Source organism: Podarcis filfolensis (assembly GCF_964270895.1).
Source record: "Podarcis filfolensis genome assembly, chromosome: 14".
In the NCBI taxonomy this organism is placed as follows: Eukaryota; Metazoa; Chordata; class Lepidosauria; order Squamata; family Lacertidae; genus Podarcis; species Podarcis filfolensis.
The window spans coordinates 39,933,139-39,959,233 of NC_139616.1; the positions used below are offsets into that span (position 1 = coordinate 39,933,139).

At 44.2% G+C, this 26,095-nt stretch overlaps 1 protein-coding gene across 2 annotated transcripts; it reads right to left on the reverse strand.

Moving 5' to 3' along the window:
- Positions 1 to 1,012: 1,012 nt before the first annotated feature.
- Positions 1,013 to 18,972, reverse strand: LOC310748935 (cytochrome P450 2W1-like). 2 transcript variants are annotated; one of them, XM_083585277.1, is made up of 10 exons: positions 18,495 to 18,972; positions 16,728 to 16,836; positions 13,932 to 14,094; positions 12,397 to 12,546; positions 9,952 to 10,109; positions 8,502 to 8,675; positions 6,921 to 7,062; positions 6,114 to 6,298; positions 4,297 to 4,438; positions 1,013 to 1,939 (listed from the first exon to the last, which is right to left on the reverse strand). In XM_083585277.1, exons 2-10 carry the CDS (start codon positions 16,755 to 16,757, stop codon positions 1,749 to 1,751), a joined length of 1,335 nt encoding a protein of 444 aa, XP_083441403.1. In that variant the 5' UTR covers positions 16,758 to 16,836; positions 18,495 to 18,972; the 3' UTR covers positions 1,013 to 1,748. The 2 variants fall into 2 exon arrangements, with proteins under 2 accessions (XP_083441403.1, XP_083441402.1); XM_083585276.1 differs by lacking the exon at positions 18,495 to 18,972 and having other exon boundaries at positions 16,728 to 17,531.
- Positions 18,973 to 26,095: the final 7,123 nt, after the last annotated feature.

Sequence of the window (26,095 nt, forward strand, 5' to 3'; positions counted from 1 at the left end):
GCTTAGGTAGTAGGCATCCCAGGAGAACTGTTTAATGGCAAACCGCTCTGTGAAGTGCCTCTTCCCTTCATTAAACACTTCACAGGCATGCAGCAACAAAACAACCTGACAGATAGCCATCCAGCCTCTTTTTTATATAATATCGTTTTTGAATTTTGCCGCCTGACAGAAGGGTTCCTTTTTCACTCATTTTCAGTACTGTCACCTTGGTTCGGTTAGGGTAAGGATGTTGTCTGCTTACGTCCCAGTTCTTTTGCTTCCACAGATGAGGAATCTGATTATCACCCACACTTTCTGAATAGACAAGGCACACAAGCATCTGGGTTACCACCCAAAGAAGTTTACCCTTCGCTGAAACCATAGATCATGATCTGAAAACAAGATGTTGGAAGTACGATAAACCTTTCTTCTCCACGTGGCTTCTTATAACCGTCATAATCTTTCATAGAGTCATAGAATCATAGAGTTGGAAGAGACCACAAGGGCCATCGAGTCCAACCCCCTGCCAAGCAGGAAACACCATCAGAGCACTCCTGACATATGGTTGTCAAGCCTCTGCTTAAAGACCTCCAAAGAAGGAGACTCCACCACACTCCTTGGCAGCAAATTCCACTGTCGAACAGCTCTTACTGTCAGGAAGTTCTTCCTAATGTTTAGGTGGAATCTTCTTTCTTGTAGTTTTGATCCATTGCTCCGTGTCCGCTTCTCTGGAGCAGCAGAAAACAACCTTTCTCCCTCCTCTATGTGACATCCTTTTATATATTTGAACATGGCTATCATATCACCCCTTAACCTCCTCTTCTCCAGGCTAAACATGCCCAGCTAGTTTAGCCTTGTTTTTTCAAAGCATCTCCAGTATTGTTGAATCTGCTGTGAACCTGCAACCAAGGGGCTGGAATACCTCTCCTTAGTCTATTTTCCATCAATAAATTTTAATGTGACTCTAGATCCAAAATAGGCAGGAAGTATAGTCCTGGGACAGCAGAATATGAGAACAAAATGGACTCAGTAATTGTGGATTTTAGAATCCCAAGTGTAAATTTATTAGCAGAAAAGGCTGGGGGAAAGTGCTTGCTGTGACCCAGACTAGCAGCAGGGAGGCAGCAGAGTCTCTGAATTGGGAACTGAGAAAGGGTTTTAGTCTTGAGTACTGCTATTAATTATCCCGCCTCTGGGAAGCAGCAACGATTAAGGGAAACAAAACCTAAGATCTTTTGAATACCCTTCTTTTTTTCCACAACTAAAAAGCACCGAACATCATGCCTCTTTCTCTACAGGGGAGTTCCTCTACTCTCTAATCATTCTGCTTGTGCTTTCCTGCCCTTTACCCAGCTCTACAATATCCTTTTTGAGGTGCAGCAATCCTAATTCCACAGAGTATTCCAAGTGTGGGCACACTATAGGTTTGTATAAAGGCAAGATGGTACCTATAATTTTATTTTCACAATCCGTTTCGTAATGATCTCCAATATCAAATCCACTCTTTTAGCAAAAGCTTTCTGAAAGTCCAAGTATAGGATGTTTGCTTTCCCACATGCTTTAGCTGTTACGCATATATTTAAAAGTATGACAAGCATGGAAAAAGTCAAGTTGTTGGGACCAGTTGCATTTGCCTCTCAAGCATACACCCCATGGCATCTCTAGCTTTGCTAAGGTACTGATCCATCAGTTCCTGCTCTGCCAAAAGGAATGCCCTACTTGAGTTCCCCCTCATGATGTGTGGATTATCTCATCGCAATGTCCTCTCTTCACTCCAAGGGAATGGCGCAAGTCAGCTGAGGTTGCGGCCTCAAAGTGAAGGTCGTCTTAGGAACGGTCAAGTCCAAGTCAGTTTCCGTAAGCCCTGGTGGCGGCTGGAAAGTGAATTTCTGCAGCAGTCCCGTGAAGAACAAGAAAAGTTCCATCTTGGCCAAGCTTTCGCCGATGCAATTTCGGCGCCCTGCAAAACCGAAAAAGAATTGGGAGTTGGCTGGTGGCCTTGAAAAGAGCCCTCCCGCCCTTTGCACTTCTCTGAATCGCGTGCCGTAGCTTAGAAAATATACCAAAAGGCACAGTTAAAAAGAAGCAGAAATGTGTTCAAAAATGGGTATATTACAGGGTGGGGAAAATGCCTACAAAAAGAACATTTTAGCAAGTGCTTAACAAATTGTTAAGTGTGTAAGGACAAAAGAAGTAATTATAATTTAACAGTTTTCAAGTTACTCTGTTTTATCAAAGCAGCTAGAAAAAATATATTATGATGGGAAGATCTCACACGGGTGAAGAGAAGCAGTGGGGAGGAGGGGAGGGCTAGGTTGAATTTGGGAAATAAAATAATATATGGGACAGCAAAGGATATAATAGATTCTTATAGAAAAGTAATATATTGTAACTAGATCAGAAGTTCAAAAGTGGAAGTAAATGTACATTTAGTATTTTCATTATTGTAACAGTTATTATTATTTCTTATCAGTAGAAGGCAATGTTAATTTAGGCTTCTTTGTTTTGCTGTCTGTATAAATTTTTTTTAAAGTCAATAAAATAAAAAAACAAAATAAAAAACAAAATGAACCTTTTAGGGTAAAACGCACACCTGACTATGTTTGTGGAAAAAATACATTTACAATGCAGTTTTCAAAATCTCATTATGGTGTGGAAACAGGATAGGAAAGCCCTTTGTGAACGTACATGCAAAATTGGCATTGGCTAGCAATGGAGTATAGGGACACAGGTGGCGCTGTGGATTAAACCACAGAGCCTAGGACTTGCCGATCAGAAGGTCGGCGGTTCAAATCCCTGCGACGGGGTGAGCTCCCGTTGCTCGGTCCCTGCTCCTGCCAACCTAGCAGTTCGAAAGCACGTCAAAGTGCAAGTAGATAAATAGGTACTGCTCCGGCGGGAAGGTAAACGGCGTTTCCGTGCGCTGCTCTGGTTTGCCAGAAGCGGCTTAGTCATGCTGGCCACATGACCCAGAAGCTGTACGCCGGCTCCCTTGGCCAATAAAGCGAGATGAGCGCCACAACCCCAGAGTCGGTCACGACTGGACCTAATGGTCAGGGGTCACCTTTACCTTTACCTTCAGCAATAGAGTGATCCAGTCACCCCTCACCTCGGCCTCATCTGCAATATGGGGTTTAAAGGGCTGGCCAGCCTTACAAGGCTGTTGGAAGAATTATAAAAGAGATGAACAGTTCACACTTGGAACAGCCTACAGGGCCATATAAATACTTTTCCAATAACCACACACCTTGCTCCCAATGCAAGGGAGTTACTTGTTCCAGACCACGAGGGGGGGGGGCCATCTTAAGAGCTGCAGAGAAGGGAGAATTTCTCAAGATACAGCACCTGCCCCATCACAACACAGCACAGGGGGGCTGATAATTTTTCAACAGATTTATAACGCCAAAATGAACGAACCCCTTTAAGTACCTAAGGAGAAGTAATAAAGTATGCTGGAAATGTAGAGAGAAGGATGGAGACTTTTATCATATGTGGTGGACATGCGAGAAAACAAAACAATTTTGGAAAGGGATTTATAATGAACTGAAAAAGATGCTTAAATACACCTTTCCCAAAAAGCCAGAAGCTTTTTTGCTGGGCTTGATGGGAGAGGAAATTGCAAAGGTGGACCAAAGACTATTTATGTATGCAACAACCGCTGCCAGAACGTTATTAGCCCCAAAGTGGAGTATAGGAGTTACCAACGTTGGAGGAGTGGCAGACGAAAATGATGGATTACGCGGAATTGGCAAAACTGACTTGTAGGACCCGAGATCAGGAGGAATCAAAATTCCAAAGAGACTGGAGTAAATTTATAGACTACAGTGGTACCTCGGGTTACATACGCTTCAGGTTACATACGCTTCAGGTTACAGACTCCGCTAACCCAGAAATATTACCTCAGGTTAAGAACTTTGCTTCAGGATGAGAACAGAAATCGTGCTCTGGCGGCGCGGCGGCAGCAGGAGGCCCCATTAGCTAAAGTGGTGCTTCAGGTTAAGAACAGTTTCAGGTTAAGTACGGACCTCCGGAATGAATTAAGTACTTAACCTGAGGTACAACTGTATATAAATAATAACTGTAGAAGTTTGAAGACACTAGCAGGATTGAAATAAGTCTTACAATGTGGACTTGACAAAATATGAGGAAACTGCGAGATGCAGACTGGAATAGGAAAACCTGTTAGCGGAAGGGAGGGAAGTCTTTGCTTAGCAGAGCGGTGGAAAAGAAGTTGTGTGAATGATTGTTGAAATTTATTGTTTTTTTCTTTGTTCAAAGTGGAAATTTAATAAAAATGTATTTGGGGGGGAAAAGTACCTAAGGAGAAAGGCATGAAGGCTTCTTTCTTGACAAACTTCCCGTCAGCGTCAAGGAAGTGGTTAGGGTTGAACTCATGAGGTGTCTCCCAGTGGCTTTGATCCAGGAGCACTGAAGTGAGCGAAGGAATCACCATCGTTCCCTGGATCAGACAGCATGGGGGGGTGGAGGTGATGGAAATTGTAAGCAGGGGTGAGAGAAGATCAGGCTTAGAGTCTGAAAATTGCCATCTCATTTACCAGGACTGCTCCTGCACTGATGCAATAAGGCAATGGAAAATACTTTATCCCTGAAGGATTTTGTTCATGCTGCATTTTTAAAGGGAACCTAAGTGCAAGTAGATAAATAGGTACCGCAAAGGCGGGAAGGTAAACGGCATTTCCGTGCACTGCTCTGGTTCACCAGAAGCAGCTTAGTCATGCTGGCCACATGACCCGGAAGCTGTATGCCGGCTCCCTCGGCCAGTAAAGCGAGATGAGTGCCGGAACCCCAGAGTCGGTCACGACTGGACCTAATGGTCAGGGGTCCCTTTACCTTTACCTTTACCCAGTTTGCAATTTACAAACCAAGGCTGCATACACACCATACATTTAAAGCACACTCACTTCCACTGAAATAATCCTGGGAATTGTAGTCCCCCCCAAGCTACTATTCCCAGCACCCTTAACAAACTCGTTGGTGGCCATCCCTGCCTCCTGGGTGAGTGAGTTTCATAGTTTAACTATATGTTGCATGAACATGTACTTTCTTTTATCTGTCCTGAATTTTCCAACTTGAGGATGTAATGACGGGCAGGCAAACACAAACATTCACAGTTTCCCCTTCAGAGGTCTTCTGCTAGTCACCTATAGTGCCTTTATTAGGAGTAGCACCAGATAGCAGCTTGGGATAGCTCAGTCGGTAGAGCGTGAGACTCTTAATATCAATGTCGTGGGTTCGAGCCTTACACTGGGCAAAACATTTCTGCATTGCAGAAATTGCATAGACGACCCTCGTCCCTCCCAGCTCTACAGTTCTCTGTTTCTATGAAACGTGACTTGACCAAGGGCTAGCTCCCACATGAATGTTGCCTTCATTTAATAATAATAATAATAATAATAATAATAATAATAATAATAATAATAATTTATTTACACCTCGCCCATCTGGCTGGGTTTCCCCAGCCACTCTGGGCGGCTCCCAACAGAATATTAAACAGAATAAAACATCAAACATTAAAAACTTCCCTAAACAGGGCTGCCTTCAGATGTCTTTTAAAAGTCAGATAGTTATTTATTTCCTTGACATCTGATGGGAGGGCGTTCCACAGGGTGGGTGCCACTACCGAGAAGGCCCTCTGCCTGGTTCCCTGTAACCTCATTTCTCGCAGTGAGGGAACCGCCAGAGGGCCCTTGGCCCTGGACCTCAGTGTCTGAGCTAAATGATGGAGTTGGAGATGCTCTTTCAGGTATACTGGGCCAAGGCTGTTTAGGGCTTTAAAGGTCAGCACCAACACTTTGAATTGTGCTTGGAAACGTACTGGGAGCCAATGTAGGTCTTTCAGGACTGGTGTTATATGGTCTCAACCCCTGATGAGCTGCATGTGTGAATGGACCCACAAGAAAGCATGTGTTTCATTCACACATACATGTCAGGGTCTGCATGGCATTACATTGCCATCAAGTGAGGAACCTGCAGGTGTGAAGACAGAACAGAACACAAGTCATGCTCAAGAGCAGCTCAGCTGTTAAAATTGACTAGAGTTAACAGAACAATGCTAAAGTACGATGAAGTATTCTCAGCATGCAAAACCAGGCATGCACCTTTGGCAAAGGTACCTTTGGGAGAAAGTAGCCCCTGAAATGCGTGTCAGCTGATGTGCTGCGTGGGACATGCGGCAAGAGCGTGATGAATCTCTGCACCTCGTGGATCACTGCATTGGTATAGGGCATGTCTTTCCGGTCATCGTATGTGGCCCAGTAGCCTGGTTTCACAACCCGCCCAATCTCCTCTTGAACCTTTTCTGGAACAAAACCGAAGAACAGGGTGCAATTAAATTCCTTGCACCTGTAGATACTCCTGGCTTGGATAATTCACTTATCCAAACATGAGGAATTAGTACACACCACAGATTCAGATATCCAAACAGCTGGACTTGTAGCACTGTAAACAAATAAGCAGCCTTAATAAAAACCTTAATTTGTTGTCCTTTTTCTGATCCACAGGTTTTCCCGGGTTTCTTTTATCCTTTTGGGGTCAAAATTCCTTGGTCAGAAACACATTAGAGATTTCCCCGTAGGAATAAGTGGAAATTGTTGACTCATTATGCAAACGCTTGTCAAACAAACAATTTCGTGATAACACCTTGTGTTTGGATAGTGGGACTTGCGTGTATTGTTTCAGGAAGTGCAAATTTGATCGATTTGGCCTTAAATGCATACTGACTTGAATTTCTCCTCCCTCCCTAGTTCAGAGAGAGCTATTGCCCTTAGGTTCCAGCTGTGGGCTTTCCAGAGGCATCAAATTGGTTGCTGGACTAGATGAGCCTGGGCCTAATTCAGCCATGGGGCTTCTTTTGCCTAGAAGCTCATATCATCTAGAAACAGTAGCAGCAGGAGGAGACTGTGAATGAACTGGCCACTCACTTTGAATCTTTGGGTACTTCATCATCAGCAGAATGGCCCATTGCAATGTTGTTGCCGTGGTCTCTGTTCCAGCCATGACAAGATCCAGGATGGAAGCGATGAGGTTGTCATCATTAAAAAGGTTCTCTCGCTTAGTCGTATCCTGAGGAGGTGGTAGAACACATGGTTGAAATTGAAGACAAAAATACTCTCACTCTATTTAACACATTGGTACCTCGGGTTAAGAACGTAATTCGTTCCGGAGGTCCGTTCTTAACCTGAAACTGTTCTTAACCTGAGGTACCACTTTAGCTAATGGGGCCTCCCGCTGCTGCTGCGCTGCTGCTGCGCGATTTCTGTACTCATCCTGAAGCAAAGTTCTTAACCCGAGGTACTATTTCTGGGTTAGCGGAGTCTGTAACCTAAAGCGTCTGTAACCATAAGCGTCTGTAACCCGAGGTACCACTGTACACAGGTATCGGTGGAAATATATGCCTCTGGCACCCAGTAGCTGAGGAACACAAGCATCACATCTTGCTTGTGGACTTCTGACACATAGACTCATCTTGTTGGCCAGGATGCTGGACTAGACAGGCCAGGGATGAGGGACCATTTTGGCTCAATGAGCCCAATTCTTAATTGGATCATAGCCTCTCAGGACTCAGCTAAATTAGTAAAGGAAAAGCGTTTTATACATTTTATAATACCGTGACACTAGATGGCGCTGTGGAGTTCTGTCTTTCACCGACACGATTTACCGCTTTGAGGTTTACAATGCGTTTTCCTGAAATGTTTTTTTGATGTGTCTAGATCCAGCCTCAGGACAAATCCAACAGGTGTGGGGATCGGGGACAAGGCTGACAGGTGATTGGGCGCTTTGAAGTCCCAAAGTTGGAACTTCATTCTGAAGGCCACATTCATTTCTGGAGAAACCTTTCGAGGGCCACATTATCTATTTATTATTGCGTTATTTTTTACATTTCTATCCCATCTTCTTCCAAGTAACTCAGGGTGGCATACACATTTAATCCCCCCAACAATGCTGAGAGGCAGTGACTGGCCCAAGGTCACCCAGTGAGCTTCATGGCTGAGTGGGGATTCAAACTCTGGTCACCCAACTCCTAGCCCAACACTCTAACCCAGGCTTCCTCAAACTCGGCCCTCCAGATGTTTGGAGACTACAATTCCAGTCATCCCTGACCACTGGTCCTGCTAGCTAGGGATCATGGGAATTGTAGGCCAAAAACATCTGAAGGGCCGAGTTTGAGAAAGGAAGCCTGCTCTAACCACTAGGCCACACTCTCATGCCCGTAGTGGATGGGGCCAGAGGCAAAACCTGGCAGAGCCATGAATGTATTGCTTGTCTTTCTACAGAAGGTTAGTTTGTACACAGACTCTGTTCTATCTTCCAGCCAGGTAAAACCACTCAAAGATGGTGCATAATTGCGCTGGTGAAAAGTGTGAGGTGGTCCTAGGAGAAGGTGTAGCCTGGCGAGAATGCCAAGGGCCAGATAGAAGGATGTGTTTGGCCCCTGGGTTTGAGATTCCTAACCCCTGCAGTAGGGTACTTCTGAGGTCCTGAAACCTGAATCATCAAAATACCTCTCGTTGCTTGAAGACCAATGCGTCTGTGTAGCTTTTGAGGTTGTTGGCGTTGATGTCTTGCTTGCTTGTCTTGATGTATTCCCTTATAATGATACGGACGTCTTCGATCCTCTTCAGTAGAATTTTGTGAGCGTTGAAAAGAAATCCAAGGAACGGGTAGAAATTAAACAGCTAGTCAGGAGGAAATTAAGGAGGAAACGTTGGGGAGGGGGTGAAATAAATGTTAGTTACCTTGAAAAGTAATGTAGACAAAAGTCATTCACCAGGGTTGTGCTTGGGGGAAAGTATTGTCCAAGGAAATAGGTATTCCCATGACTGTCTTACCCCTCCCCAGAGTCTTCAGGAAGAAGGATTGCCCCTGAGTTGGGATGTCGGAGAATTCCAATGAAAATCGAACAGAAGCAGAAATTGTTGATGTCTGCTTATTCAACCCACGCATGAAATGGGGATCAATCCAGTGAATACCAACTGGTATTTGCTGTTGTTGCTATTTTCAATCTACAAAGGGTATGTACTTGATGAGGCTCACTCTGCACCCCTGCCCGATTTGAATTGTGTTTCCTCAGCATCAAAATAAATGGCCTTTGCATTGAAATGAATGGTATAGGGGGAAATGTCATCAATTAGCTTAAATCCGTAACTAACACCACATAGACAAAATTTATGTCAGTTGTATATGCTGGTCTGTGACCATAATGAAGTTGTGTGTGTGTGTATGTCAGTTGTGTTAAATAGGAGACAGCGAGATTAATAAAATAGTATTTGGTGTGAACTGAACTGCAGCGGAATGGAAGCAGCACTGTTTGTGATGAAAAGAGGTCAGAGCCCCCTGGAGTACAATGAAAATTAACCCAGACTGGGATTATAATAGTCTTGGATTCCCCTCTCTTAGATCAGGTATCTATAGGCCAAAGTGAATGCGTGTTGCATTCTGATTTTGCATGGATTTTCTATTAACCTTCAGCTTTGTAACCCAAGAAGCAGTTGAGAGGAAATCTAATCTCTCTCACACAAAAACTGAAAGCTGCCATAGGAGTGATTTCAATGTATGATGTAGATGGGACCTAAAATTGTGTGAATGTGTCTTACACTCAAGGTTGAGAATCTTATATGCTAAAGAGAACCAACGTGGTATAGTGGCTAGCAAATTGGACTTAGAACAGGGGCAAACTGAGTATTAGACTATGGTCACATCCACATCATGTATTTAAGGCATTGTGACACCATTTTAAGGGTGCAGGTAACTGTGAGATCAGCTCCTTTAGCAAACTACAGCTCCCAGGGGAAATTTCACTCTTTTTCATGTACTAAATAAACCCACCATTCTTACTTTCTATTGAATGGGGAAGACAAATCCTAGACCCTCAGCTCAGCACATCTAGTTTGGAATTCCTTCCAGTTTATCACCCCATAAGTGTATGAAGTAGCAGCTACAAAGTTTTCTTACGTGCAAAAATGGAGATCCAAGAAGGCACATAACTTCATCTATGAGTCTTAGCAGGGTGGTGAATACTGGATCTTTGTAGTCGAACCTCTCTCCAAACAGCAGAGCAAAAGTAATGTTGGTTGGGGCAGTGTTAAAGGTTCTGAGAACGAAAGGTTCACCTAAATGGATGAAACCGAGAATAAAACAGGGACAAGTCCTGGTGGAAGCCAGGAGTCGAAACCTTATTGTTCGCAACAATAAATGAAGATCAGTAGCTAGAGATTCGGAAGTGGAACAGGGGCCACTTGCCAAGTCAATCACAGAATCATAGAAGTCAAGACCTAAGAAAAGTTCATGGAGGGAGAGAGTGATAACTGTGGGGTCCATAATTTCTCCAGTATGGTTTTCCTATAAAACCAGTTGCTCACTGTGCACATAAGTGCAACAGTGTTTCTGTACCATTACCAGGGAAATTATAGAGTTGGAAGTGATAAAGAACCCAACTAGTGCAACAATCCTTGTCACAAAACAACCCAGTTTTTGTTGAGATTTCCATTCCACCTTAAGGAGCAGACGTGTGGAACTGTTGCATGTCACGTCTGTTTACATTCCAGCACAGCTTGCTGGGAACTTCCGTTGTGTATAGCTTTTGCTTTTCCGGTTCTCTCTGAGAAGACGAGAAAGAGAGAAGACATGTTTCTTTGTCCTGATTTATGATTAATAAATCTGTAGTTGTAGTATGCTTCCACAAGCCTCACACCTATTCTGTGTGTGCAGTTCGCTCTGCTGATAGTGTGCTCTGGCTTGAAAGCCTGGGTCGCTGATTTACGTCGGAGCAGAGGCCGATGGTCTTTGCAGCAGGAAGACTGGAAGGAGACAGCCCAGCTGGGGCTAGCCAGCTGGTCTCCCGGCCCTCTGCATGTCGACAGTTTTCCCATTATCACCACCTTCTGTCTTGGATCAATGCCAGTGATTCAAAATATCCCTCAGTAGCTGCAGGGTGTGAAATGGTAAGCTGGGCACAGCTTGGTGTGTTAATGCTCATGCCCATGTGCGCTAGGAACACCCACACCTTGGAGACTTGGGACAATCTGTTCATTGAGCATTTATCCTCACTTGTTTGCAGGAAGATCAGACAACGTTGGCTATTTTGAGCAGTCACTCTGACTTAGAATCATAGAATTATAGAGCTGGGAGGGACCTTGAAGGTCATTGAGTCCAACCCCCTGCAAGGAAGGAATCTCAACTAGATCATACATGACCGGTGGCCATCCAACTTCTGCTTACCCCCCCCCCCCGCCAGGAAGGAGTGTCCACCACCTCTTGTCTGTTCAACTGTCAAATAGCCCTTACTGTCAGAAAATTCTTCCTAATGTTTAGTCAGAATCTCCTTTCTTGTAGCTTGAAGCCATTAACGGGGTCCTAGTCACTGGAGCAGGATAAGCAAGCATGTTCCATCTTCCATGTGACAGCCCTTTATTTGAAGATGGCTATCATATCTCCTCTTAATCTTCTCTTTAGCAGGCCAAATCTAGACAGCATCTTAAAAAAGCAGAGGCATCACCTTGCTGACAAAGGTCCGTATAGTTAAAGCTATGGTTTTCCCAGTAGTGATGTATGGAAGTGAGAGCTGGACCATAAAGAAGGCTGATCGCCGAAGAATTGATGCTTTTGAATTATGGTGCTGGAGGAGACTCTTGAGAGTCCCATGGACTGCAAGAAGATCAAACCTATCCATTCTTGAGGAAATCAGCCCTGAGTGCTCACTGGAAGGACAGATCCTGAAGCTGAGGCTCCAATACTTTGGCCACCTAATGAGAAGAGAAGACTCCCTGGAAAAGACCCTGATGTAGGGAAAGATTGAGGGCACAAGGAGAAGGGGACGGCAGAGGACGAGATGGTTGGACAGTGTTCTCGAAGCTACTAGCATGAGTTGGACCAAACTGCGGGAGGCAGTGGAAGATAGGCGTGCCTGGCGTGCTCTGGTCCATGAGGTTACGAAGAGTTGGACACGACTAAACGACTATACAACAACAACCATATCTCCCCTTAATCTTCTCTTTACCAGGCCAAACATACCCAATTACCCCATAAGCCTTGGTTTCCAGACCCTTTGTCATCTTCATTGCCATTCTTTGCACATGTTCTGGGTTTTCAATATCCTTCTTAAATTGTGGTGATCAGAAATGGACACAGGACTCCAGTATAGGTCTGACCAAGACAGAATAGAGTCGGAGTAAGACTTTCCTGATTGCAACACTATACTTCTGTTGATGCAGCACAGAATACCATTAGCTTTTTTTCTTTTCTTTTTTGCTGCTGCATCACACTGTGGACTCATGCTAAGCTTGTGGTCTACTAAGACGCCCAGATCCCTTTTACATGCACTACTGGCAAGCCAGGTGTCCCCCATCTTATATCCATGCAGCTGGTTTTGCCCTAATCTCCTACATTTTCCAAACTCACCTTCAAAAGATTTAATGTCCTCTACAAGGAAACCAAGTTCTTCATTAATCTGCTGCTCTATGAGCTTCTTCCCCACGCCAAGATTGCGCATGCTGGCCATGGTGAATCTTCGGGTAGTCCTCCACAGCTCTCCGGTGGAAAAAAACACCCCTGTTGGGGTAGACATAAGACCTGGTCTCACTCATTTGTATTAGGGAAGAGTTCTGTGAATCCTTTTTTTATTTAAAGATACATCAGACTTGCTTTAAATATATGCACACACACACACACACACATATATCACCAGAACCACTGTTCTTCTCATCTTCCCCATTCCCCTATCAGGGACAGGGCAGAGGAGGAGTGGTGGAGACCACCTTCCCAGCCTGACCCTTCCAGAGAAGAAGATGACAGTTCAGAATTACAACAGAGGTTTGAGGGAGCTCATATCTCAGAGGTAGATGAGGGGGAAAGCTGGGAAATAATGGGAGATGAGGAGGCGGCAGAGCCGGAGCAGCTGGCTGACATGTTATCACTAGAAAGCATTCCAGACCCACCATCTCTCAGAATTGGCAAGCCTTAAAAGTAGGAGAGCAAAGAGCTTGAAGCCAGATGGCCCTAAGTGGCAACCGTAGAGGGAGTGCTACTATTGATGAATGAGGAAGTGGGAGAGAAGGGGGGGTGGAGAGTCACTCGGGACAACATCATTATTCCGAGAGGCTGCATTCCCAAGCCTCTCTCTGTAAATGTTGAATAAAAAGCAGGTGGTAAGGTCTTTTCCTTGTCTTATCTGTTCCTGGCAACCTGCTGTGGGGGGGTTGGTTCCTCTGCCACCTGACATTCCCGAACCCTGAGTTCCTCTGGCAGTTCCAAGCATCCTGACATCAAAGCCCCCCTCCTTCTCACAAGCTGCTGATTGCCTTACAAAAGCATGCCACAACTTTATAAGGGATTTGCAGAAAAGCAGGAATTAAGGCAATTGTGTTTAGTCAATGTCTGGAGGAGGAGTCAGGAATTAAAAAAAACACTACTGTCAGTGAAGTTAACACTTTAGTCAAAAAAACCAAAACAGCACAGGCCTAGTGACCACAGCAACTCTTGACCCAATAAAGCAGTTGCAAGGACTGAAGGTCCCTGCCTTCCCATCGCTCTCTAAGGTTCCTTCCCCAACAGCCTAAGGCTCATTCATCTTGTCTCTCTGTACTCCACCCTCTTCATTTCTCTGCGTGTTCTGGGACACTGGGGGAGAGGGGAGCTGGTCACAGCAGGAGGGGGAGATTTCCCTGGCTTCTTCAGCAGCCTGACTCATCTGCCACCCTCCTCTCCTGCCTCTGAGTCTGGACTGCTCTCTGCCACAGCCTCTTCCTGCTCACTAAACCCTGTTGCCGTTTCTGACACCTCCTCCTCCCATTCTGCTCCCTCTTTTCCCTCATCATCATCCCACCAACAATCCTCTGGCTCTGAACCTTCTACCACTGGGGGTTTCCTTGGGGGTTCCCCAGCTGGTGCTTCCCCCCCATTCGTCTATATCCAGCCAGTCCATGACAGTCCGTTACCATTTCCTCGCTGAATCTCTTCAAATATTGGGATTGGCGGCCTGTCCACAAAGTCCTCCGTAAAGGTCACAAGGGCATCTCTCACAGCTTCGTAGCCAGTCAGCACTACTACCTTTTGGAATCCAAAATGGAGGGTGAACACCGGGCCATATTTCTCAGCAAGCTGAAAGGTAAGCAGAGGTTATAACAAAGTTCCTTCAAATGGTCTTGTTGCTGCTGCAAATTTCTCCTAATATACAGTTTTGCCCAATAATTTACACTTTTGGCAAAGCATTTTCCTCCAATATAATGCATTTTTTTGTATTTCTGCTTGTTAATGCATGCATTCTTATGCACACCCAATATGCATGCATTTTTGGTACCCATTCCTTGACTGAAAAATTTGGAGAAGTTCAAATTCTGAAGGGTAACTGTGTTTGGGTTCACATATTGGTTCAGAAAGTAGGGATTGCTTGGTTTGTCTTTAAATGAGAAATGAATCAAATCTCTCTCAAATCCCTACACCTTAACGGAGGCAAACGAGAATGACTTGAATAACATCATCAACTCCTTCTTCCCTGAAGATGGATCTTGTTTTCAGGGTATCTGAAGTGTTCTTGGAGATCTGGATAGAACAGGCTGCATGGCAGCCTGTTGGAGTGGAAGGCAGTAGAGAACTCTGCTTCTGATGAATAGCTATTTGTTATGTACTAAGCTTGGATCCTAGAGCAATAGGCAAGTAGGATCCTAGAATGTAACAACTGATTTGCTTGCAGGAAAAGACCAATCAGACTCCAGGAGGAAGTTAATCAGCCTATTAGGCTGGTAGGATCGTAGAATGCAACAACTGATTGGCCAGCAGGAAAAGGTCAATCAGGCTCCAGGAGGGAAGCAGAATCAGCCAATCAGACGGGACTCATTGTGTAAATAATGTATAGAAAAGCCTGAGGTTTGGGGGGGGCAATTCAATCACTGTTTTACACGCTGCAATAAAGAGCATGAAATCACTACAGGACTCTGAGTATATTTCACTATTCTTTGACATTTACATATTTGGAGGAGACTTTGTGCCCAGGAAGGATGGACTGAATAACCAATTGCTCTGCCTTGTCTTTGGGGACCAGAGTCTTGTCAGTTTCAGTTTCTCTTAGTTTCACATTTTTCCAGTGGCGTAGCGTGGGTTGTCAGCACCCGGGGCAAGGCAAGTAATTTGTGCCCCCTAACGCATGGATTTGTGCCCCTAACCCATGGATTTGCGCCCCCTAACCCTAACCCCCAGATGTTGCGCCCGGTGCGGCCGTCCCCCCTGCACCCCCCACGCTACGCCACTGCATTTTTCTGATCTTCAGTTCTTCACATTTCCATATTACTTTGCAATTTTTTAAAAAAGTCCTCATGAAAACTTATCAGCATTTTAGTACAAATAAGACAGTGCTACCTTGGTTGTCAAACTTAATCCGTTCCGGGAGTCCATTTGACTTCTGGAACTGTTCGAAAACCAAGGCGCGACTTCCGGTTGGCTGCAGGAGCTTCCTGCACACAATCGGAAGCCGTGGAAACCGCGTTGGACGTTTGGCTTCCAAAGAACATTTGAAAACTGGAACACACACTTCCGGGTTTTCGGCATTCGGGAGCCAAAACATACGAGTACCAAGGTATTTGAGAACCAAAGTACAACTGTTTGCACATTCTTGAGTGCTTAACTGCCTAGACATGGCTTAATGCAGGTATAAACAGGAAGCTCTGCTGGACCCCTGGCAACTGCACATTATTTGGCTGGTGAAGTCCACTGCAAAATCTGGAGCACTACAAATTTTGAAGAATGGCTGTGTTTTGGCTCTCATACTGTCTTGGAAAATGCCAGTTATGTAAGTTTGCCTTTAAATGCAAACTCTCCCTGCAACCCATCCCTATTCAAAAAAGATTATCTAAACACTTTGCCTCTTTAGAGCCAAACACATGTTATATAATTGTACTGTGAGTTCTCTTTACATCTGTTGTTTGCTAAAGCAGGGGATGGGAGCTGTCAAATTAATATATAAAACCCCCACAGTTACAGCAAATTTAATTGATTATTGAATAGGAGTTGGTGGAAGTAATGCAGGAAGACCCATTTCAAAGTGCACAACTGCAACCCACTCCTTGTTTACTCTAGAGTAATTCCACAAAAGTAAAAAATAAATAAAATGGATGAAATACATAGAGTATGTGCACATAAAGAGATAACAACTGTGTTAAACTCGAACCAAAATGTGATTGCATTCGTGTTTCTCATGCAACACAGCATTATCTTACTCAACTGATTTAAAACAAATGTATGCCAGAAATATAAATCTTTACTAGGGATGGGCAAATCTGTCAATTTGCAGTTCTCTCAGTCTCTCGGTTTCCCAATTTCAAATTCAGTTCTGCGCATTTCTGTAGCAATTTGCGACTTAAAAAAGATCCTTACACAAATTCAGCAGCATTTTAGTACAAAATTCTCCTAATAAACACATTTTTTTGTATGCAGTTTTGACAGATACACATATTTTTGCAAGCGATTCATCCAAATACAATACTTTCCTGTATGTTTTCAGTAATATATGCATGCATAGGTACATTTTACCCTGACGGTAGCTTAGCTAGAGAGCTGCGTTGTAAAAAAAAAAAAAGTAGAAAAGTGTGGATTTCAGTTCGCACATTCTTTTGGAATGTGTGAATTTGGTTAAGTTTGCCTCTGAACCAAATCAGACTTCTCCCTCTTCCCTAATCCGCTCTTGAATTTGCACAAAGGGACCAAAAGCACAGCTTATGTGAAGCAACTTTATTCCCTACCTTCAATATGGATTTGTCCTGCCTTTTCATATCCAGCAAATGTAGGTTCCCAATGATTGGGAGAGGTGTCGGACCAGGCGGGAATTTAAAATTCGGTTTTCCGAAGCTCCTTGGAAAATAGAGCGATGCCAAGAAGAACAGCAGGCACAGCAGACAAATGCACCCAGGAGAAGAGAGGAGGAAATTTAACAGAGGCATTTTTTATTTTTTCAAAAAGTTGCTTCTCCAGAAAGAATGGGAGAAAATATTCAGTTGCCCCGATCTGTCCACTGGTTCTGAGCTTTATATTTCTGCTTTGCAATTACCACACACACACACACACACACACAAAGATCTAGCAGAGCTTGTGTAAATGCAGTAACCCCACCCTTTTTAAACACTTCTGGAGAATGTGGTCTAAGCAGTTTCTGATTGGAAAGAAAAAAGTCGGTTTTGAGTTACGGGCCCTGCCTGTGGGTATAGGATTAGATGCAAACATTGTATGGCACCATGGGGCTTCACACACCCTTCTAGCCTTCTGGGTGTGTGACTTGGGGCCAAATTGCTGGATCGCCCTCATTTCCCTTTTAAACTGAATTGCGGCAGGAATTGGGGGCTACCAGCTTCTTCAGAGCAAGTGGGGCAAGGAAGGAGGTTCACAGAGTGAACCCTGAATCTGGTGTGGGTGACTGCTTAGCCACCATCACAAAGAACGCATGGGTTTGCATGAAGTGTGCACAAGCTGATTTGTAAGTGGATGTCCAGTAGTACCTCGGGATAAGTACTTAATTCGTTCTGGAGGTCCGTTCTTAACCTGAAGCACCACTTTAGCTAATGGGGCCTCCTGCTGCAGCCGCACCGCCAGAGTACGATTTCTGTTCTCATCCTGAAGCAAAGTTCTTAACCCGAGGTACTATTTCTAGGTTAGCAGAGTCTGTAACCTGAAGCATATGTAACCACAGTATGTAGGGATGGACTACAACTCCCATCAGCACGCCGCCTGGGGCTGATGGGAGTTGTAGTCCAAAACATCTGGAGGGCATGGCTGCTCAAGAGCAACCTTTCCTTCGGTGATGGCTTCTTGCCTCCCACTGATCCTCAGCTTTTCACCTCTATGATGAACCAGAGAACCTCCACAGGGCAGCCGCAACATGTCGCCTGTCACTTAATTTCATTGTATCCAAACAGCGAAGTTGGCACCACCATTGTGGGGGGAGAGGAGGGGATCTCACGAGGCTCACCAGAACCCTCAAGGTTTGCAGAAATGCAACAAAGGCTTTGTGATCAGGGCTGACCCCTAAAGTGGAGGAGAACACCAAAAACAGCTCTGCGGGGAGACTGAGCATGCTTCGTGTTCACAGAATGCTGATTTACTGAGGGTGGGGTAGCTTTTTATTATTTTGGGAGGGAGCGGGAGAGTTGGAAAACCAGAGGGGAGAGGAATGCAATGGAATGTTCTGGAAGATGGCTTAGCTGGCTGGCTGGGATCCTGAACCTCTTACTTCTTGTCAAGCAACCGAGGGGAACACAACTTGAGACTTGGGCAAGAAGAAGCAGAATGAAGTTACTCAGCTCCATGCCCCGGGCGATTTCAGAACAGCCAAACATATTTAATTGCTAATGATCATGTTTCAGTTCTTCTTATTTAACTTTTCCATTTGATTTCTTAATAAGTACGTCATGCCCTGCTGATTTGTCTCTGCAGTTGGCACTTCAGCCAGGTATGTTGCAATTATTATTAATTAATTTTTGCCATGCTTGATTTGGAAGGTTTCTTCAAGCATTTACTGTAAGTGAGGCAGATGGATGGCCTTCTATCTCCCGCATAGGCAGTTCCCTAAAGAATGCAGACAGACCAAATTCCTGGCATTTTCATGACCCTTGTAAGCCTGGAACACAAAGAGCTGGCTGCGATGGTCATGGAAAACACTGCGTCCCCCTAAAAAAAAAAAAAGTGCTGTGAAGGTTAAATCCCACTTTTACAGGAACGCAAAAGGAGAAAGGGAAGATCACAAAGGTTGCTTCCATGTGACCTCATAACTGAGCATTCATCCTGATTTGCTTACACCGAATTTGCAAGGAAGTTGGACGACATTCATTCTGATTTGTTTGCAGGGAGGTGAGATGAAGTTGCACCAAGCAAATGCTATCCCACACTTTCCACTCTGTTTTTCTATATTCCCCACCCAACCCAAAAGAAGGTCTGGTTTTGGAGGTGGAAGCAAGTTTGTTGCACAAGAGCTCTAAATCAAGCTGAATGGTTCGACCATGATTGAATCCCACAGGGAAACGGTGACAGTTTGGAAGCAAAATGAAGTGCAAAGGTTTGCACAACTCTCAGGCAACTGGGGGCAGTCTAAAAATCTGCATGGCTGCGAATTTCTTTTCCCTCCCTCCCTCCCTTTTAAAAAAAGAGCTTTGGGGTTCAGGTCTGCCTTTTCTCCTTAGCTCAGTAGGAGAGCATTTGCTTTGCATGCAGAAGGTCTCAGGTTCAACTCCTGTCGGGGTTTGGAAAGGCTCCTTGCTTAAAACTCCTGGAGAGTCGCTGCCAGTCGGTGTAGACAATACTGAGCTAGATAGCTTTCGGACAGTAATGATCAAATTACTTTAATAGTGGCTGAATTCTTGAGTGCTGTCCATGTAGAATGACTGGGCCATTATAAAGAGATTTAGTGGCTGTATTGTATGATTTATGCAAACTGATTTTCTCTGGAGTTAAAGATCTGACTGGGACAAACTTTGTTATGTTGAGCTTGTATTTTGCACAATTTGTATACGGTGTTTGTTTGATAATGTGTGGTTTGCTATGCCTAATAAAGGAAATTTGATTGATTGATTACTGAGCTAGATGGGCAAATGCTCCTGCTCAGCATAAGACACCTTCTTGTGTCCCTGTGCTCCAATGACCTGAAACCCTGCAAAGGAATCTTTCTGAAAAAGCCAGTGGCAGCCAGCTCTGCAAGGGAAGTTGGTAATAAGTGGCAGGCGCATTGGCCGAATTCAGGGGCGTTGTTAGGGAGTAACCCAAGAGACCGGAGACCTGGCTCTTTTGAGCCGAGCCTCAGAGAGCCTACTCATTTCTCTCCCCTTTGTTAAAACAACAACAGCCACATTAAATTATAAACAGACATATAAATTAGCAGTCATCGTACACAGTCATTCACATGGCATTAAAACTTGGGAAATTATTTTGCAGTACAAATTCAGCTCACATCCACGGGATATACTTCAATCTAAAGCGTTCAGATAATTTCTTCATTATTTCTGCAATGGAGACAGAAAGGACACGTACATGTATTCAGTGCTTTTTTCCCCCTTAAAAAATGTTTCGGGGTACTCTCATTTTGACTTAAGGAAACCACCATTTTATAGTTCAAATCGGGAAAAATAAATACAGTAAATGGACAAAAGTCGTCCCCCCCATGAAAAAAAATACTGCATGTATTTGTCTTAGAAGACCACCTTGTGTTGGGTCATTGTTTTTGGAATTTTCAATAAAGTTTGTAAAAAAATAAAACAAAACAAAATAACCTTTGCAAATTTTGTAGGGCTATCAAAAGTCTTCAATTTTCATTCCGACTCACATCCATCGCACGCAGGACTGTTTCCATTCTGCTGCAGTTCACATTTCGCCCAAACTACATTACCCCCCTCGCTGTCTGCTGGTGTGGAATTTTACGTAACTGATAACGTTATCACGACAACATTCCGCACCATTCATTTCAATGTAAAGGAAACGCAGTGTGAATGGGTTGGAAACAATAAAATCAATTATGTTCTGTTTGCAGATTGAAAGCAACAACTGGAAATTGCAGAAGGGGTCCTGGGGTCCTCGGCTCCAGTATTTGAAGGCTATGGAGAGGAGACAGCATGATTTAGCTAAAACAGGGGTAGGCAACCTAAGGCCCGTGGGCTGGATGCGGCCCAATCACCTTCTCAATCCAGCCTACGGACAGTCCGGGAATCAGTGTTTTTTTTACATGAGTGGAATGAGCCAGTGTGGTGTAGTGGTTAAGAGCGGTAGACTCGTAATCTGGTGAACTGGGTTTGATTCCCTGCTCCTCCACATGCAGCTGCTGGGTGACCTTGGGCTAGTCACACTTCTCTGAAGTCTCTCAGCCCCACTCACCTCACAGAGTGTTTGTTGTGGGGGAGGAAGGGAAAGGAGAATGTTAGCCGCTTTGAGACTCCTTCGGTAGTGATAAAACGGGATATCAAATCCAAACTCTTCTTCTTCTTTTATTTAAAATGCATCTCTGGGTTATTTGTGGGGCCTGCCTGGTGTTTTTACATGAGTAGAATGTGTGCTTTTATTTCAAATGCATCTCTGGGTTATTTGTGGGGCATAGGAATTCGTTCATTCCCCCCCGCTCCAAAATATAGTCTGGCCCACCACATGGTCTGAAGGACAGTGGTCCGGCCCACGGCTGAAAAAGGTTGCTGACCCCTGAGCTAAAATCAGGAATCAGAAGGTCTTTGCTTTTCATTTGATGGAACAGCAAGGGCCATATCGTCTATCAAGTGCCTGACCAAAAACTGTGTATAGGGAGCTGCCTTAAGGAGCTGAGCCAAACCAGAGTTTCATCTCTCTCAGTCCTGCCTGCACTGACAGTAGCTCTCCATGGTGACAGACTCAAGTTCTTCCCCTTGGGAAGAACTTGGAGATGGCAGAGACTGAACCTAAGACCATCTCCAAGTGTGAAACAGAGGCTCCGGCACTGAACCATGGCTCTTTCCCACACTGCACAGAGAGGGGAGGAAGAATGAGGGACTGGGGGGTGTTAATGCCAAAGTCAAAACCAGGAGAATACTACGCATGGTGATATTTGTTGAAGGCCCAGGTGGCTACGTGTTGAAAAATAAATAAATCCTGAGCCAGCTTGACATGTATCATCGGGGAGGATTCTTGCTTGCTGAGACACACCCCTCACCCCCCACCCAAGAGGTATGTGCCCCTACCCACTACTTTGGCCCCTTGCCCATGCCTTGATAGAGGGAATGTTCTCCTTCACAAGCTGGGATTGTCTTGTACAAAGGTCAAGAGATGTAGAGAGGAGCAGTTTAAATGACAAGGTTATGCAAGGCTGCTGCGCTGAAAGGAAATTCCTGGCCAGAAAGTGCCTCTGTTTTCTGTCTGTTTATTGCACAGCTAGTCTACGTGCCTCCCAGGTTGAGCAGAAACAGAGTAGGGGGTTTATCTACTGCAGAGAATGCAGGCGGTGGAGGCTCATTGCCAGGGGACAACGAACAATTATTTGTGAACTGGGAATGGAGGATGGGCGAAATTGGGTTCAGTTTGCATTTAAAGGCGAACTTGCCTAATTCACAGTTCCTGAAACTATACACTAGGCACAGGCAAACTCGGCCCTCCAGATGTTTTGGGACTACAACTCCCACCATCCCTAGCTAACAGGACCAGTGGTCAGGGATGATGGGAATTGTAGTCCCAAAACATCTGCCTACAAACCGAAATGCAGTCATCCTTTCCAATTTGCACCTCTCTGAATTATGCACTGCAGTTCTCCAGCCGAGTTATGTTTTCCGAAAAGCATTTACAAGGGCATTGTGTGTGTAGAACGTATAGAAATGTGACAGTCACATACAAAAATGCATCAAAATATAGAAAATTGCTTTGCGGGGGGAAAGGTGTGTTTTAGGCAAATTGGCAGATAGAAGAGTATATATTAGGATACATTCATCAATGAATCTTCATGAGGATTAGAAAAATAAAACAGTGACGTGATGTGAAAATATGGAGAACTGAATTTAAGACTAGAAAAATGCAAAAATGAGGGAAAACATAATTGACTAATATATATAATAAATAAACAGCTGATGAAGGTCTTTAGGGAAGGAGGCAGTATTTCCAATACTTGGAACCAAGCAGGTTTTTTTAAAAACAAACGTGAGCAGCTTGAATTGGGCCCAAAAACAAAGTGGCAAGAAATGCAGAGTACACTTTACAAGAGGGTAAGCCGTATGGAAATCAGTGGGCCATGCAAGAGATACAGGATAGTGCTGAACGTCAAAGAAAACTTGAAGGATTTTTATAGAGCATGTCTTTCTCATTTTCTGACACTGGTTCTCCCCGTCATGGCAAGGAAGATTGTGCTTGTCAAATGAAGGATTAACCGCTGTCCGTCAGGGACTTGGGTCCTGCCTGAAGGCAGATCAACCTGTCCATTAGCTCAATACTTTTAAGGCAAGCTAAGTACGAGGCTTGTGCACTAAGCGTAAGAACAACTTTTACAATAGATTCGCTCACTCAATGATTTATGCTTTCGGTTTAAGCCTACTCTAGCTGATAAAAGTTTGGGGCGGATTACATGTGTGCTGTAAGCTGTTTCTTTAAGGCAGAAGAGGTTAACATTGTTAAACAAAACTGATTAGACATTGTTTTTCCATCAGATGACAGTTGGACTAAATGGAATACACTTACCTTTTGCAAAATTGCAGGTGTGGCCCAACAAGATGCTGCCTTTTGCTTTCCTGGAATGTTCTTTTCACTGGTTACGGTAAAAGTATTTGTGATCAGATGTCTTGCAGGAGATTCCTGTCATCAGAAAGGTTACTATTAGCTTGGAGCAACTCTGGAAAAAACTAAAGTTTATCCTTGTAAGGTTACCCCCGCTCTTCTCAATCTGGCTCCTAATTACAATTATCTTTTGGGTCCCCGCTTCCCAGACATGAAATTTTTTAATTAATGTAATGGATTGGCATTGCTTTATAAAAGGAATGGGGAATGCTTTTCAGCTTGAAGGTCACCATCTCTTCAGGGAACTTTCTGGAGGCCATATCCATAGGAAGTTGTATGGAGGTTTCTGTCAGGAGTTCAGCCTACACTCAAGTAGGACCCTGGCAGGGACACATGCCCGACTGACATGTTCCCTCCCTCCTGGTCGATCGTTCGGGAGTTTCATAAGCTTTCTTCAGCCCAAGCATCACAGCGACTGATGCCAACCGACACCGGCACACTTAGGGATCTGCAGAGTTTGCGCACCTTGTGTGACAGACCTCAGCAACTCAGCATTTTGGCTAATCTACTTTATTTACATATAAACACACACAGAGCACTGCAACATGGCTCCCTCTCTCTCTAGCATCAGACAGCAAAGAGAATAAAAGAACAAAAGACAATAGTCTCACTTCATGGAACACAGTAACACAAACATCCTGTCTCTGTCACTTCCCACTCTGTGGAGTCAAAACATATACAGTCATATGATAGACAACAATCCCATGACTGCAATCATAGAGCAGGAATTCTAACAGCCCCCCCCTGCCCGATTCTTACAGTCAAGAGTACTTCAGGCAAAGTTTCTTAGCCACATTCCATCCCCCACATCTGCCAGCTATGGTTGGAAGCTTTATGTCCTCAAAGTGATTCAGGATTACGGCAACAAAAGTGGTTACCTAGTGATTATTCACAAGTTACAGCTGGCCCTAGAAGAGGAAGGGATTCTGGTGGCTCTGGAGTGTCCCTGAGGCTGTTCAAGGAAGCTGGGCAAAGGCACCAGGTGAGCTTTCCTTTGCCCTTGGCCTTAGTTGTACCTCTTGAAACAGACACTAAATTTTAACAATTCCAAAATACATTATTATTGTTGTTTTATTTATATCCTGTCTTTTTCCCAGATCCAAGCAGCTCACAAAACTCAAAACAAATACAGCTAAAATGCACACCACTAAATAAACTAAATAAATTAGAGGGACATGGGTGGTGCTGTGGGTTAAACCACAGAGCCTAGGACTTGCCGATCAGAAGGTCGGCGGTTCGAATCCCTGTGACGGGGTGAGCTCCCGTTGCTCGGTCCCTGCTCCTGCCTACCTAACAGTTCGAAAGCACGCCAAAGTGCAAGTAGATAAATAGGTACCACTCTGGCGGGAAGGTAAACGGCGTTTCCGTGCGCTGCTCTGGTTCGCCAGAAGCGGCTTAGTCATGCTGGCCACATGACCCGGAAGCTGTATGCCAGCTCCCTCGCCCAATAAAGCGAGATGAGCGCCGCAACCCCAGAGTCGGTCACAACTGGACCTAATGGTCAGGGGTCCCTTTACCTTTTAAATATACTAACTTTGGGATGAAAACAATACAAAAGCATACCTATTAAAATGCAGATAGCTTAGAAAACAAAACAACCACTATTAAGAGCCCATTCCTTAAAAACAAAAAAACCAGCTCCCAAAAAGCCTACTGGAGTAAAAAAATGTCTTCACCTGCCAGTGGAAGGACATTCTATCAAAGTGATGTCGCTAGCCTATTGATGTGATGTCACCCGATTGACAAGTGGGTGTGGTTTTAATTGGAACCCTTGGTGGGTCAAGGTGAGTCCATGTGGTGGAGGTTACCTACCCTGGTTTAGAAGATTTCTTATCATCTGGATGAATGAGATAAGCATGTCCAATGTTACAATTTATACATTTTAAATCGTAATGCTCATCCGCTGTAATCCAGGCAGCCAAAGAAATAATACTTATATAACTAAGAAGTCCAACAACTGAAAGCCACAAAATAAAACTGAAATACCGCAAAGCATAATATATGCACTCATCACAGCTGATCTCATATTTGATTTCTACAATACTTTCAAATGCAGAAGGAAAAAGGCTAAGACTAACTAATATGCTTTAGGCTGAAACTGAAATGCAAGTGTTTGTTGGTATTCAGCAAGATGTAGGTTTAGTTTGAATGTGATATTTCTGGAAATCTTGATCTCACTGGGTGAATGCAGACAATCATTTACCCAGTGGTTATGCATTACACGACTGCGTATGTAACCATGTGATAATCTAATCTCCTGTTTCATCCGGCCAAGTGATGAGAATTTTATCATTCCTCCACTTCCTGGGTTTCTGATACAGAATTGTATTTGCAGACTGATATGGATGATCAGCAATCAGCTGGTTACATGCGCAGCCTGGCAAACTATCCCTTGGTAAAGAACAACTAAGTTAATCTATACTCAGCTTGCCTTTGTGCTCAAGAACCAGAAAATACCAGAGAACAAACTAGGGCCCCTTTTTCTGATACAAGAGCATTTTTCCGATACAAGTCACTCCATTGTCTAGAAACATCGAGGGATACTCAATGCATGTAACTAGCGGCAAACCAACCACGTGCACTGTGAGTCTATGGTCTTTTAATGGTGCATCTATGCACATTCTGTATAGTATGGATAGGACGTATATTTCCTTTTTTAGTGATGGTTGAAATTACCATAATGGTCGCAACAGCAAATAAATTGAAAGATTATGCGTCTGTGGATGCAGCTCTGCAGTCCAGAAGCATGATTTGGTCTTACTTGTTTGTCTTAAACATCCTAACAAGGTTTTCTCAGACGAGGGATGGATGGGTTAATCTATTTCTGGTTCATGTCAGGTTCACATATCAATTT